Source organism: Cyclopterus lumpus, chromosome 10 (assembly GCF_009769545.1).
Source record: "Cyclopterus lumpus isolate fCycLum1 chromosome 10, fCycLum1.pri, whole genome shotgun sequence".
NCBI lineage: Eukaryota > Metazoa > Chordata > Actinopteri > Perciformes > Cyclopteridae > Cyclopterus > Cyclopterus lumpus.
This window is the reverse complement of record NC_046975.1, coordinates 20,499,397-20,513,780: the sequence shown is the minus strand read 5'-3', so window position 1 is coordinate 20,513,780 and position 14,384 is coordinate 20,499,397. Positions and strand designations below refer to the sequence as shown.

General features: G+C 45.1%; 1 protein-coding gene across 1 annotated transcript in view; it reads left to right on the top strand.

Annotated features, from left to right (window-relative positions):
• Nucleotides 1-14,384, top strand: part of si:dkey-237h12.3 (teneurin-3) — a 124,444-nt gene that overhangs the window by 94,920 nt on the left and 15,140 nt on the right. The window contains 3 exon segments of the mRNA XM_034543272.1: nucleotides 1,159-1,302; nucleotides 9,470-9,719; nucleotides 11,485-11,505. Coding sequence (XP_034399163.1) covers nucleotides 1,159-1,302; nucleotides 9,470-9,719; nucleotides 11,485-11,505 — 415 coding nt within the window.

Below are 14,384 nucleotides of genomic sequence, written 5' to 3'. Positions count from 1 at the left end.
GATTTCTTTTCTTCTTTTTTTTTTTGTGAATTGAGGATTATTTATCCGAGGACCGCTTTTGTTACCATGTGCGATACAGATGGAGCAGGTGGTGTGAAATCCTGAAATACACCCCCATCCACCCCCCACCCCACCCCAGTGCTGCATTTTTTGAAGGCCACTGCTCTTCTGCTGACTTCTTTGTTTTGCATGGATGATATTTCAGGAGCTGACTAAAATATTGCCCGCAGGGCAATGTAGCCTGAGGAAATAAATCCAGCATCACAAATAATAACAGCATCGTTTGATGGATCATAGATGATGGAATATCTTATTTATGTTGTTTTTTGTGTGTGGTTTTGTTTTTTTAAATATAAAAATAATTTAAGTGTCAGCTTGAGTGTTATAATATATTATACTGCGGGGGGGAAAGGTCCTCTTTAAAAATAGCAAGAAACAAGTAATGAATTAAACAAAACCTGCAAATGGAACGATAATAAGATATCCAGAAAGATCTTTAAAAAGCTAAAAACAAGTCCCTATATTTCACTGAAATGTTACTTGTTAGGGGATTTATGTTATGTTAAGCGTTATGAGATATTCTGACTAGTAATTAAATGAATATACTTGCTAAGACTTTGCATTTTTGCAGTGTAGGGATTTTTGCAGAATTACATGCACTTTTTTTAAATGTGAAAAGGGATTTTTGTTAAGAAGAATGTTTGAGCACTCAAGCTTAAATATTACAGAAGAAAAAAAGAAGAGACTCGCGGCCCCCCCGACAATCAACAGACTGCACTCGTCCGTATCGCAGTGTTTATGACATTTACCGTAACGTGCTACTACCATCGACGTCGTTCAAATAATTCGCGCCACTCCCCGCAGCCCGCTGTTTTATTTGCATTCACACGAGATGAAACGAAAACGAGAGGAGAGGGAATACAATCCAAACTGTGCAGGTGAGACACAGAACCCCCCCCCCCCCCCCCCCCCCCCCCCCCCCCCCACGGGTCCTCTAAGATCAGCCCAGCTGGAGAGAACCACACACACACACACACACCGAACCGGCGAATACAGAAAACAATCCCGACGTGTGCTGAATGTCTCGTTGGCTTTTAAGTGTCAGGTAAGGAGGTTGCAACCTTGCTCACCACGGGCATCTGCCATCATTACTTTCAGTGTCGGTGGGATATGAATACGAGTCGTGCCTGGACGTGGTGCTCTGGGAGAAGAGGACGGCGGTCCTGCAAGGCTACGAGCTGGATGCCTCCAACATGGGAGGGTGGATGTTAGACAAACACCACATCCTGGACATCCAGAACGGTAAGGACGATGCTCATATATCTAGTGCGAGTGTGTTTGTGTGTGTGTGTGGGGGGGGGTCAGTGATAGGTGGTCTCTTAGGGTTTACAGGCAGGCGTTTCTTAACCCTGAATCACGGCAATAAATACTTGAATCGAAATGAAATACGGTTCGTCATCCCATCGGCAGATAACAGAGGAGAGTTTTGAAGGGCCGATCGTTCACAGTAATGACAGAATAAATCAGCGACTAAGTCACCGGGGGGGAGGGGGGGGGGGGGGGGGGGGCGCGCCTGCAGGTTCAACACGACTCAGCTATTTTGGGACGGAGCTGTTGACGAGCAGGTCGTCACGTCGAATTCTCTCATTAAGTCAATCAAGGAAATTAATCGGAGCGGCATTAAAATGGACGTTTGTCTCCGTCGTCCCGGTGCAGAGACGGGAGGGAGTCAAACATGCATCGTACGCACATGCAGCGCCGGGATGGAGTACTGTAATCAGGTGAATCCGTGCTGTGCTACAGATGTGGAGGCAGTAATGTCACTGCAATTATTAGGAGAGGGCCTGCTGCTGTTTTGACATTGAATCCACTCCAGCTCACCATCATTGTTCCAGTTGCTCAACACCCATTTGTGTCCCTTTCATCTCCAAAATATTCAACGATTGCATTCCGGGTCTTCGGCAGATTCCTTTTAGTCTCACACCGTCAGGAGTTCGTTTGTCTCGTTTTAGTGGGCGTCTTCGCTCTTTAAATGTAATTAACTCTGCTGCATATATACAACATGCTTAATCACATGCGATTGCAAAGTTGTAGATATAGCCTATATGTCACGTTTCCAAATGGCACATAGGATTTCTTCTGTTTCAACCGGCGTCGAACGGAATGAGTCGTGTGAGCAACAAATGCACCTTGGAAACTGGTAATTACACCTTTAGTAATGTGTTTCCTGGAACCAGCCAGTGTGTGTGTGTGTGTGTGTGTGTGTGTGTGTGTGTGTGTGTGGGTGTGAGCTACAGAGTCTGGGGCCTTCCTTTCTTGAGTCTTACACAGATAGCATCACTGCTGAGGAGCCTGGCATGGTTATGATTGATTTTGTTTCTTCTCGTTCAACTTTTATCTCCATCTATTCGGGGAGACGGACCGTAAAGCGGTGCAAATGATACGGCTAATGTTACGAGCAGATACGAACCGGTTGTTCTCAGATGCGGCGCGTGGGAGAGTTGGCATCGAGGTGTTGACGTGTATGCAGCCACCGTCAGGTGATTGGTTGTTAGAGGTCACTCTGCTGAAGATGAACCATATCCCATCACTCTGAGGGAGATACACGTACAAATGCAACTTCTCATTTAAAGGGGAAAGATAGTGCAGATTTATCAACGTCCCTACTTGTGGTGCAAAATCCCCATTTCAAGATAATGTTCCTACATACCAAAATGACCAGATATGCAATATTACCCCCGCCCCCATATTTTTTAAAGCACCACAGGTCCGCTGAGGGCAAAGAGGTTAATGAGGTTTGCTTGTTAAACAGCACATTAATAAAAAGTATTTGTGCAGCCAAATCGTGCACGAAAATAGACTCCTGTTTTTCTAACCTTTTATTCTCGGAGCTGGGTATTGAATTTGAATTGCTACATTTTTTTTTATAATCTCCCGTGGCATCAGAGAATGCATACGAGAGAATGGAGACCGAGCCGACCAATCACAATGCCTGTTGTCACTGTGCGTCATCTCCCCAGCCCCGATGTGTAGTTACACGTATGAGGGGGGTTTACGTAGAGCCACAGAGCATCCTTCCACATCCTCCGCCTGACACAGGTCATACATCTGGCTTGAGCCACTGTCTCCCCGGCCCGCTTTCATCGAGCTTTAAGTAAACCTTTAGAAGTTATTCACGTTTCCGGATATTTCTGCAACTAGAGAAGGCGTTTTTTTAAAGGAGGACCGATTGTGTAACAACAACTGCCTACAAATACATCCTGAATATAGTCTTTTGTAGCATCTTGTGGCACGCCCACAATCGTCCGGGGCAGCGCTATTCATCCTCCGATACTCCGTGGGGTTTGCAAAAGTATGATCATCCGTGTACTCGCCGTGTATAACAGTCGTCTCACATCTCCCAGATTGCACAGACGGCCTTTTTGTCGGATGCGGTTTGAGAACCAGTTTCTGAAACGGAGCCGGCCCCCCCCTTTTTTTTTTGCTTTATTCAAAACACCCGGTGCCACTTTGTCCTGCTCCTTTTTGTCAAACATTAAAACACCAGACACGGGGGCCCATTGTCGAACCCAATCTGTCAAGCCGTCCAAAACATGAGGTTTTGTTGAAGTGTGCAAAAAAAAAAAAAAAAAGAACATTGAATAATATGCCTCCGAGCTCGACTGCTGCCGGGGCGTCGTGTTTCATCTCACCTGTCTCAAAGTGTAGCGGCACGCCGTCTCCATCGACCCGTTGGAGTTGTTGCGAGATGCTCTCGCGATCAACAGATAAGACGCGGCACGCACGTGATATGCAAATGTTTTCGCTGCATCCTTTATTAGACTGAGCCGCGCCCGCGCGTGTCTAGGATTTATCTGAAAAATTGGACTCTACTGTGCAGGGAAAAAAATAATCATAATCTTTTTTTTTTTTTTACTTGTACATGGAAATGCTGATGACAGAAGAAAAAAAAAAACGACAAACCAGATGGCGTTGAGTTTCTTCTCGTGCTGTAACTGCTGCAGCCTCCGCGAGGCTTTTTTTCTTCTTCTTCTTCATCTTCTTCTCCTTCCTTTCACACGTGTCCCTTTTTCACAGCACCACCCGCCCCAAAAATAAAATCGCAAAAGTCTAACTAATTTTGGAAGATTCAAAAATAGTTTCATGTACCTGCGTCTGACAGCAGAGTCAATTTGCTTAAAAGGGTTGCATGTCGCAATCACATTAGCTCAACCCAAAAGACAGTGAGGACTGTGAAATGATTTCAGTGACTTCTGGGAATGCGAGTTTATGCCTGCGCTCACAATAAAAGTATCATCACCCCATCCGTAATCATATCTCTCATCGTCCTCACACCTTCATTCTCACTGCAGCGTTCTTTACCCCTTTTTTTGCATTTTCTGATCCAAACTGACTTACTTGCATTTTGACATTTGAGATGTATGGCCCGTGTGGGTTATTTTTTTGGGGGGGGGGGGGAGGAGCAGAGGAGTGCAGTTCGATATCCACCAAAATGAATCCAAACATCACTGTTTGCCTTCGTTGCCGCTCCACTATTGATTCTCACATGCCGTAAACCTTGACTAATGTCCTCACCCGACGCGTTAGCAAGCGCTGGTCTTCTGCTCCAGACGTTTGCCATCCCTCTTTGTTGTGACTCCTGCTTCCTTTATTTCGCTCCACTTTCGAAACATCTGAGGACTTTTTTTTTTTTTTTTTTCTCTCTCTCTCTCTCTCTTGTCGTTTGTGGAAAATAAAAAAAGAGACCCTGAGCGTCTCTCAGGCATCCGATCCAGAGGCCTGTCGGACTAGATAAGGCAAATTGCCGGTGTCGGTGCTTTAGTCATGTCCTCCGTGGCCCTCCTCTCTTCATCCTCAATCTGCAGCTGGTCTCCATCGAGGAGGAACATATAGCTGCTTCTTATTGGACACAGCCGTGAGTTCAGCGTCTCAGTATCTCGGCATGGAGAAAAGAAAGAAAGGAAAAGAAATGTACACTTGTATTTATCCCCGTGGGGAAATTCTCCTCTGCATTTGACCCATCCTTTAGTTATTAAGGAGCATGTGGGCTGCGGTGAAGCGCCCCGGGTACCCATCGAACCGGGTACCTTGTGGTTAACGGGACCCCCCCCAAATGAGCTACAGCCGACCCCAAAAGAAGCCTGTGCACGCTCGCATTTGAAGAACTGAGTGTTTTTATTTTTTTCTGCTCACTTTTAACCTCCATCACGGGGTGGATCCGCGAGAGGCCTGGGTGGCATCTGAGAGAATGACACAGTGCAAAGGAGAACAAAGAAGGACAGGGTGCAATTAAGACTCCGTCCCGCTCCTCCCCTCCCAATCTCTGCACTCTCTATGTGTCACCAAGGTGACATTGCTCAGGGCGCTTCAGTTTTTTTTTTTTCAGGTGCGGAGGCTCGGCCTTGCATTCGTACCATTAATCTCCCCCGGAAGCCGTAGGGGTCGGCATTAAAGCATTTTTTCTTCTTCCCCCACTACATGACTCAAATTAGCCTTTTATCAAACGAATGATTTCCTTCTGTAATGATTCTAAGAAAGGAATCAATTGGAGAAACTGAGCGTATTCAGAAAAGGTGGCCTTGTAGTTTGGGACTGCGTAATGAGAAACTATTGCTTTTATGTAAAGGAGTTCGTCGGAGTCTGTGCGGAGAGGAGAGCAGCAGCAGTTTCCTCTCCTTGATCCAACATGTCTGTGATGACTCCTCTAGTTTTCTGTTTTTTTATGGTTTTACTCCATGATAGAAAATGGGCATTCGTGTTTTGAATTCACTCGCAGCCATCATTCGCGTACACCTGTATATATTTTAGCGTCGTTTTCAATAATTCGGTCGGTCTAGAGATCCAACACCTATGATTTAGGGATCGCCTCCACGCGGCTAATTTTCGGTTTGTCGGCGCCGACGGTGCAAACAAGCTGCGAACGCTGACAGCACATCTTCATATTGCATGCAAATAGCTGTTTGCTGCTTTATTAATGCTCTGGATTTGGAGCACGGCGGCTATTTTAATAATGAGTAGCGCGGAGGGGGGGGGGGGGGGGGGGGGGGGGGTTGGAGCAAAAGAGACAACAGACTCTCAGACTTTCTGAAAAGCCTTTTTGCTCGCTGCGCCAAGCCAAGCAGAGACTTGTTCCCTTTCAGTGACTTCTATCCAAAAACCACCCATTCACTTACACTACTCAATGATCAGACACATTCCTAATGGTTGATCCATTCAGCTGCCACACTCGTACTTTGACTTGAAGTCTCCTCTGCAAAATCTGCACGAGTTTGTTTGCGGGCATGTGCGCTTTGCCAACTTGTATTTCTGCTCGGCTCACGTAACAACAGAAGCACTGTTTTATTGATGAAAGTTTTGTTAACGTTTTAGTTTTTTTTGGGAGATTTCAGCCAAACTTTTTTTTTTTTTTTTTTTTTTTTTTAAAGGGGAAAAAAAGTACAATGATATTTTATAAATACATTGCGTGACCGCAAAGCCATTTGAGTCTGGACACCCCTCCCCCCTCCCCCCCTTTAGCCCGGGGCACCGTATAGTCAGACGCCAGAGTCCCATCAGTGCAGCACTCCAGCTGAGGCGTCACAAGCTTGATCCTCGCTACAATCATCAGCGGTAATGTGTCATGACCAAGTGTCCTTGAGGGAAGAAAACTGAAGCTTAATCTCATCACTCACTCGAAGTCGAGAGCAGTAGAAAGTGTGTGTGTTTTTTTTTTTTTTTTTTTTTTAAAAGCGAGACAGTATAGTTTCCATACTAATGCTGCGAATATTCGCAACGCTTTTAATCGCGTGAGTTTACTCGCCCGACAAGTTGGTTAATTTGCTTCGTTCGCGCCTAAGACGGGGCGTGGCTTATCTCCGTGGCTTTACGCCGTAGAAACCGTTATCATTTCCGCCATCCACCACGGAAGAAATAACCACTAGTTCTGCTTTAAACTTGTTGTTGTGGACATCCCACAAGCGTCGTAACATCTAACGCCCTGGTGTTCATAACATCATCCCTAGGCTCACACAGCTCGGTGACTTTCACCGACTACTGATAAACGTCTCGATGAACGTCAGCCAAACCGCTACACCGATCCGCCTCCTACACAGATCCGCCTCCTACGCCGATCCGCCTCCTACGCAGATCCGCCTCCTACACAGATCCGCCTCCTACACAGATCCGCCTCCTACACAGATCCGCCTCCTACGCCGATCCGCCTCCTACGCAGATCCGCCTCCTACACAGATCCGCCTCCTACGCCGATCCGCCTCCTACGCAGATCCGCCTCCTACACAGATCCGCCTCCTACGCAGATCCGCCTCCTACACAGATCCGCCTCCTACGCCAATCCGCCTACTACGCAGATCCGCCTCCTACACAGATCCGCCTCCTACACAGATCCGCCTCCTACGCCGATCCGCCTCCTACGCAGATCCGCCTCCTACACAGATCCGCCTCCTACGCCGATCCGCCTCCTACGCAGATCCGCCTCCTACACAGATCCGCCTCCTACGCAGATCCGCCTCCTACACAGATCCGCCTCCTACGCCGATCCGCCTCCTACACAGATCCGCCTCCTACGCCGATCCGCCTCCTACGCAGATCCGCCTCCTACACAGATCCGCCTCCTACGCAGATCCGCCTCCTACACAGATCCGCCTCCTACGCCGATCCGCCTCCTACGCAGATCCGCCTCCTACACAGATCCGCCTCCTACACAGATCCGCCTCCTACACAGATCCGCCTCCTACGCCGATCCGCCTCCTACACAGATCCGCCTCCTACACAGATCCGCCTCCTACGCAGATCCGCCTCCTACACAGATCCGCCTCCTACGCAGATCCGCCTCCTACACAGATCCGCCTCCTACGCCGATCCGCCTCCTACACAGATCCGCCTCCTACACAGATCCGCCTCCTACGCCGATCCGCCTCCTACACAGATCCGCCTCCTACACAGATCCGCCTCCTACGCAGATCCGCCTCTGCAATGAGGCCTCCCGGATATTCAGGAGCGCGTCGTCTTTCCGGGAGAACGTTAAAAGGAGCCGCCGCGCAAACACACATTACAAATTCTAGTCAAGATTTACATTGCATATTTTTTTGTGCGCCGTCAGCCCCTCTCGGCCCGATTCCAGCGTTTCGTTCAAGTGAGCAGAGAGACGCATTTTTGGATCGCGGGGGTTCAATTAAAAGTCCCACAAGGTCGCCGCGCGGTTTTTTGATGGCGTAAACGCAATAAAGCCGTTTTCCCCCGGACCTATTTGTCTTTGTTAGAGGCTGGTGGTTGTAATGCTCCGGGATACAAAAAAGACGGATTGGTCGGGATCGTCCTGTCAGGAGGCCCTTCGCCAGACCGTGCCTTCATTTGAATTTGCCCTTCAATCAATTAAGTCAATGAAAGGAACTAATCAGCGAAAGGGGGACAAGCGGCGCAGTTTGCACGCTCCATTTCACATACATCGACGGTTGCGATTGACTTTACGGGGGTAACGGCGTGAGGGAGGAGCGGTGTTATGTGGCGGTCCGCCGGTGTCAGAGATCCGCTAATTAGGACGGAGGCAGTGCGGATTCAAACAAGTTGTTGGATGTGAATAATGAAGCGCTTTCCAGCGTGCACTACACGATGATTTCAAAGAAAATAATTTTACATAAAATTCAGCTTTGTGTAAAGTGTTCAGGAACCCGCTGAAGCAGCTGTATAGCGCTGCAAGGGGCTGATGCATTGTGGTCCATCAGTCGGATTGATGGTCAGTTGGTCGTGTGCATTATTAAATCACATTATTGTCTAATCTTGTTTAAACCATAATGTCGTGAACTTTTGTGAAAAAAGAAAAACATATTCGAAATATGAAGCCGTCACAGACGTAGCGTATTTTGTTTTTAATGAACAACAATGTTTGATTGTGGTTGAGTAAAAGTGATTAGGAGAACATAATTAAGCTCCCCTAAAATTGTGTGATAATTCAAAATTCATGAAATGGCACTTAGACTGCAATAATTAGTCCGCTATACTGCAAAGGTTCTTGTGCATTTTGGAGCTGGTGAAATAAAATATATTGAGTAAATAAGCCAAATCTATTTTTATTTGGGTTATTGCATAGCAATAGGTTTTTACGGTATATTTAGCATTTCACAGGGTAAATGTATAAACCTTAATAGATAAGTGTTTTTAATTAAAACTGGTTAGGCATTTGTTTCGTACGTTAAAACAACCGTTCCATGTTCATTTGCTGTCTTGCCACGAGTTGAATAAGAAGAGCCATGCAAACTATTTATTCTTTATGTTAAACATTGGTATTATCAGTTGAATGTTTTATTTTTCTTAGACGGTGTGTTTCTTGTCCTTTCGTGTAAGAGAGACGCCTCTCTGGAGACCTCCTGAGAGGCACTGGAGGATAAACGATGGACCCCGGTGCCGGCTGCCAGTGTCAAACATCAATCATGGTTTCACACCTGCAAATAACTGCTGTTTTTTTGTTTCCCAGGCATTCTCTACAAAGGCAGCGGGGAGAACCAGTTCATCTCCCTGCAGCCCCCGGTGATCTCCACCGTCATGGGCAACGGGCGGCGCAGAAGCATCTCGTGCCCCAGCTGTAACGGACAGGCCCAGGGCAACAAGCTGCTGGCGCCGGTGGCCCTGGCGTGGGGCATCGACGGAAGCCTGTACGTCGGAGATTTCAACTACATCCGTCGCATCTACCCGTCGGGCAACGTCACAAGTATCATGGAGCTCAGGTAGGGACCCCGGCCCTCTGGAACGACGCGTTTGGGACATTTATTGGGCAACCCGTTGACTCTTTGATCTGAAAGGGCAACGGTTGATAGTTCATTGTAGGGTGTTTTGTTATAGTATCAACATTAAAGGGATTGTATTTTTTTATTTTTTATATATATATATTTTGCCTTTATTTAAGTCAACTGAGAACCAGTTGTCATTTTCAATGATGATATATATATATATATATATATATATATATATATATATATATATATAGATACATATATATATATATATATATATATATATATATAGATACATATATACATATATATATATATATATATATATATATATTAAAAATAATAATAAAAGATGCTGTAGCTGACCCCTAAAAAAAGTAAAATATGCACAGTAAACGGATCCCACTACATATTTGTGTGTAGAGGGAAACTAAAATGGCATCAGGGGGGGGCGGGTGGGGGGGGGGACCAGACTTTCAGTCACACACATATTTCCCCATAGAATTTTAAAAATCTTTTCCCTATCCGTCTTCATAATTAGGAAAGACATCCCGTCTTCAGCGTGTAATTGGGATGATTTACTCCCTGGTGCCAAGTTGGCTCGTGACGTAAATGACTCATTCGACCAGTTGGCTTATTTCAAAGTGGCAGATGTTGATTAAATGTATATTGGGCCATCGTCCTCCACGAGACACAAACTGACGTAAACAGGACGTATGTCACCGGGGAACAAATAATAAAATGATAATAAAAGAGGGGAAGTGATAGAAAAAAAAATTCGCTCCTTTCTATCTCGGGAAAGCTGCCGCTGTACCTGCGTGGCGATCGGCCCCTGCAGGGCAGTTCTGGTGCGAGGATGTGTGTACGTGTGTGTGTGTGTGTGTGTGTGTGTGCGTGTGTGTGTGTGTGTGTGTGTGTGTGACACTAAGCACGGGGAAGGGCCCGGTGCTGCCGTAAATGAGAACGCATGCTCAGCAACCCTTTGCCTGGATAAATAGTGATTTAAGAAATGGTTTGTGTCTCCAAGCAACTGTTTTTACTCTGTTTACAAGGAGAATAACACTGCTGCGAGAAAAAAAAACGTTTAGTGTTTGTGGCCAAATTAGATTCAGTCTGACATAAAAGACACGCTATGGACATATTTAGCTCACATTAGGTGTGCAGGTTTAAACCATTACCGAAGACAAAGAGCTTAATACACCGTATCTTCATTGGGTTTTTAAAAAAAAAAAATGTATACCTGGTGCTCGTCATTTAAAGACCAAAGTGGGGTCAGTTTTTGTGTGATTGCGCGCCTGTTGTATAAAAGATCCAGATACTCCCGTGTGGGATTCCCTGAACCTCCTTCAAAATGCTGTTAACGTACATTCTTGTGTTTTTAGATTCTGGCTTCAGTGGCCAATGCATCAAGTGGTAAAATAAAAAAAATCAATATTTCCATATGAGTAGGTCAAATTGAGAAGAGCAGCGGTTAATGCAATATGCGGCTTTATGAAGACAGGAGTACATATTTCCCCCTCCGTGGATTGTGCCTCTCCACTGCCAAACGTGTTATCGTTGCCTCCGATTGTCGTAGCGTCCGTGTTCAAGATACTCTGACTTCCTGAGATTCAGCTGCTTTGCTTTTCTCCTCACTAGATATTGTGAGGAAATGAAAACCATTAAAAGAGAGAAGTCTGAGTATCCTTTTAGGATTAACCGATTTCATTGTCTTGATTCTTTTCCCCTCTCTTCCTGCTCCCTCTGTATCCTGTCATAGAAACAAAGACTTTAGACACAGGTAAGTGTACCATCTTGGTTGCTTTTTAGCCGTCTTCTTCATCACCATCTGCATCACCCTCTTCATGAGTATACGGATAACTCTTTCTTTTACAGTTGCCTTTAGTACCAGTGATTGCCACGTGTAATTATAACGCTACAATTATGGCTTGATTACATCTAAAATTGCTACAACACACACATGCGGGCATTTACATATTTAAAGTATGTCTCGGTATGAATAGAAAAGAGGAAGTTAATGTATATCCAATCAACACGCATAGCTGTAGCTAGTGTAACGCTGTCCAATACAACAGCTCTGCGATAAACTGCACCATTGTGGGTCATACGGTATAATTACATTTACTGTGATGGTGTTTAGCAGATGCTCTCATCCAGAGGGGCTTACGCAAACTCATTTGTATTCATGATCAAGACAACGGCAACAGAATCAAGTGAAGATGCACGATGCGGTCGTCCCAGTGTTCGAACATGGCCGCAAGGGTAAAAGTGGAGTACGGGTTGTCTGGCGAGAGACAACGGACGTTATTTTATACGAATATATACGCCTTATTTTATTCATTCAAAAGCTGGACTAATTTGCCCGTTTCGTCCGCTGAACAGTTTTCCTTCCCCCTTGTGTGTTTTTTTTATTTTTTTACGAGAAGATGTATTGTTTTCCCTTCATCTAATTACCGGCACTCTGGTCAGATGCAGCACAGTTTTGATCAATTCCGACGCACGAGCCCCCCGACATGACCGCCGGAGAAGATGAATACAGCCGGCAGTGCAACGTGACCCGTTATCAGTCACCGGGAAATACACTTTGTCTGGATTGTCGTCCAGCCGTCATTTGTGTCGCTCTGTTGATGCAGGTACATGACCACACCTGTTCATGGCACCGCTAGTCAGTTTATTTTGTTTTTCTAACCCTAAATGGTCTCTACCTAAAAGGCATCAACACGTATTGTATTTATTTGTATTATTATTATTAAATAATAATAATAATAATATTTTTTTATTATTTAATCATAATTATTATTATGATTAAATAATACTAACAATTATTTGATAATAATAATAATAATAATACAAATATATTATTATTTAATAATAATTTCTAAGTGGAATAATAATAATAATTTGTATTATTATTTAATCATAATTATTACTATCATTATTATTACTATTTACTTTAAATTCTTTCTATTATTATTTCCTTTGGTCCCAACTAAAGGAAACGGGGCTGACATGCGTGGATACATATATAGTGATGGCGAGATGAAGCCTCACGAAGCTTTTGAAGTCTCCGGCAAATTGGTTCGCCTATGAATTAATTTCTCGACGCTTCATGTGCACACAAAAAAAAAAGTACCTGCTGAGCGTCAAACAAGCGTCGATCCACGCTTCACAGAAAACCTCCCGGATTACTCGACACGCGCTGCGAGGCCTCGGCCCAGCGCGTAGCATCACTAGATGAATTATTTCTTTTACATTTTTTTTCCCCATTTTTCCAAAGAACCTTGTTACGTACAAGCAAACGTTTTGATGTTTTAATTTTTTAATTTATTTCTCTGTTCTGAGCCAGCCTCTCAACACGCGTTGCGTTAGCCAATCAGCTTGCAGGTCACATTATTTGGATCCTCTGCGAGCCGACCTGCGATGTCTGTCACTGCCGTGCATCTTAACACGAGAAGCTTCATGAATGAATCCTTCATTGCGGGGCTGTTTTTATCGGACTGCACAAAGTCACACAGGTGTCTCATTCATAGTCTCCGCCCCCCTGCCGGTTGACTGTAAAAAAAAAAAAAAGAAGAGAGTTACTCATATACGTCTTTCTGAATTCTTTAATAAGAACTTGGTGACAGCCACCTATTTTTGGGGCATCTACTTTGACTTATAATTGCTGTCAAGTTTTATGACTCCCATCTTCATCATTTCATAAAGATGTTTCATTGCCACATTTATTTTGCCGTCGCGTTATCCCACTTCCAAAGCCAACCGGTATTGACTGAAGTACCATTAAGCTGGAGTACAACCCGGAGAAGCCATGTTTACGACTGCACTGTGAAGCACGCTATTTTTCATGTTAACTGCCTCTGTTTTTAGCCTTTTAATGACACTTAAGCACCTGCTATGTAGCAACTATGGCTTAATAGAAAGGTTAACGCCGAATTTTTAATTCTCGCCGAAAATTAGTTAGTTTTCCTCGAGTCTAAATATCAGTCAATCAAGCGTTGTAAAATATTTTTTAGTCCTTACCCCGATTCATGGATCCATTATGAGACAGCAGAAGGAATGCAAATAAGCAGAAACAGATGCAGTGCCATTAGTTGTTGCACTTTGTGAACATAAGCCAGTCATTTCTGTAATGTCCAAAGGCGGCTCCCCCCCCCCCCCCCCCCCCCCCCCCCCCCCCCCCCCCCCCCCCCCCCCCCCCCCCCCCCCCCCCCCCCCCCCCCCCCCCCCCCCCCCCCCCCCCCCCCCGCAGGGGTGACAACAAATGAAATGATCTGGCACGCGAGTTGCCATTTCCGCTTTGTGAAACTGGAAGCCCACAGCAGTGGGATCCCCGTTCCACCATGCCAGCCTCCTCCTGTCTCACTCTCCGCCTTTTTGTTTCTCATTTCAGTTCTACAGTTTCTCACAATGAGACGTCATGACCCTCTTCAGTTCATCGCATGACAATGTCGCTCCTAATTTAAAGTTTGATAAATAAGGTTGATTTATATTGTGCTGCGAACGGACTGGAAAAAGAACCAATTTACGCGTAATTAGCGGTTTGCGGTGTGTTTTAGAAAATAACTGTAAATGCTAGAACATAACCGGCATCAGCATTCACTTTTCCGTCATTCCCTTTAATGCAATTGATTTTATTTTATTATTTTTTTTTTTTTTGTG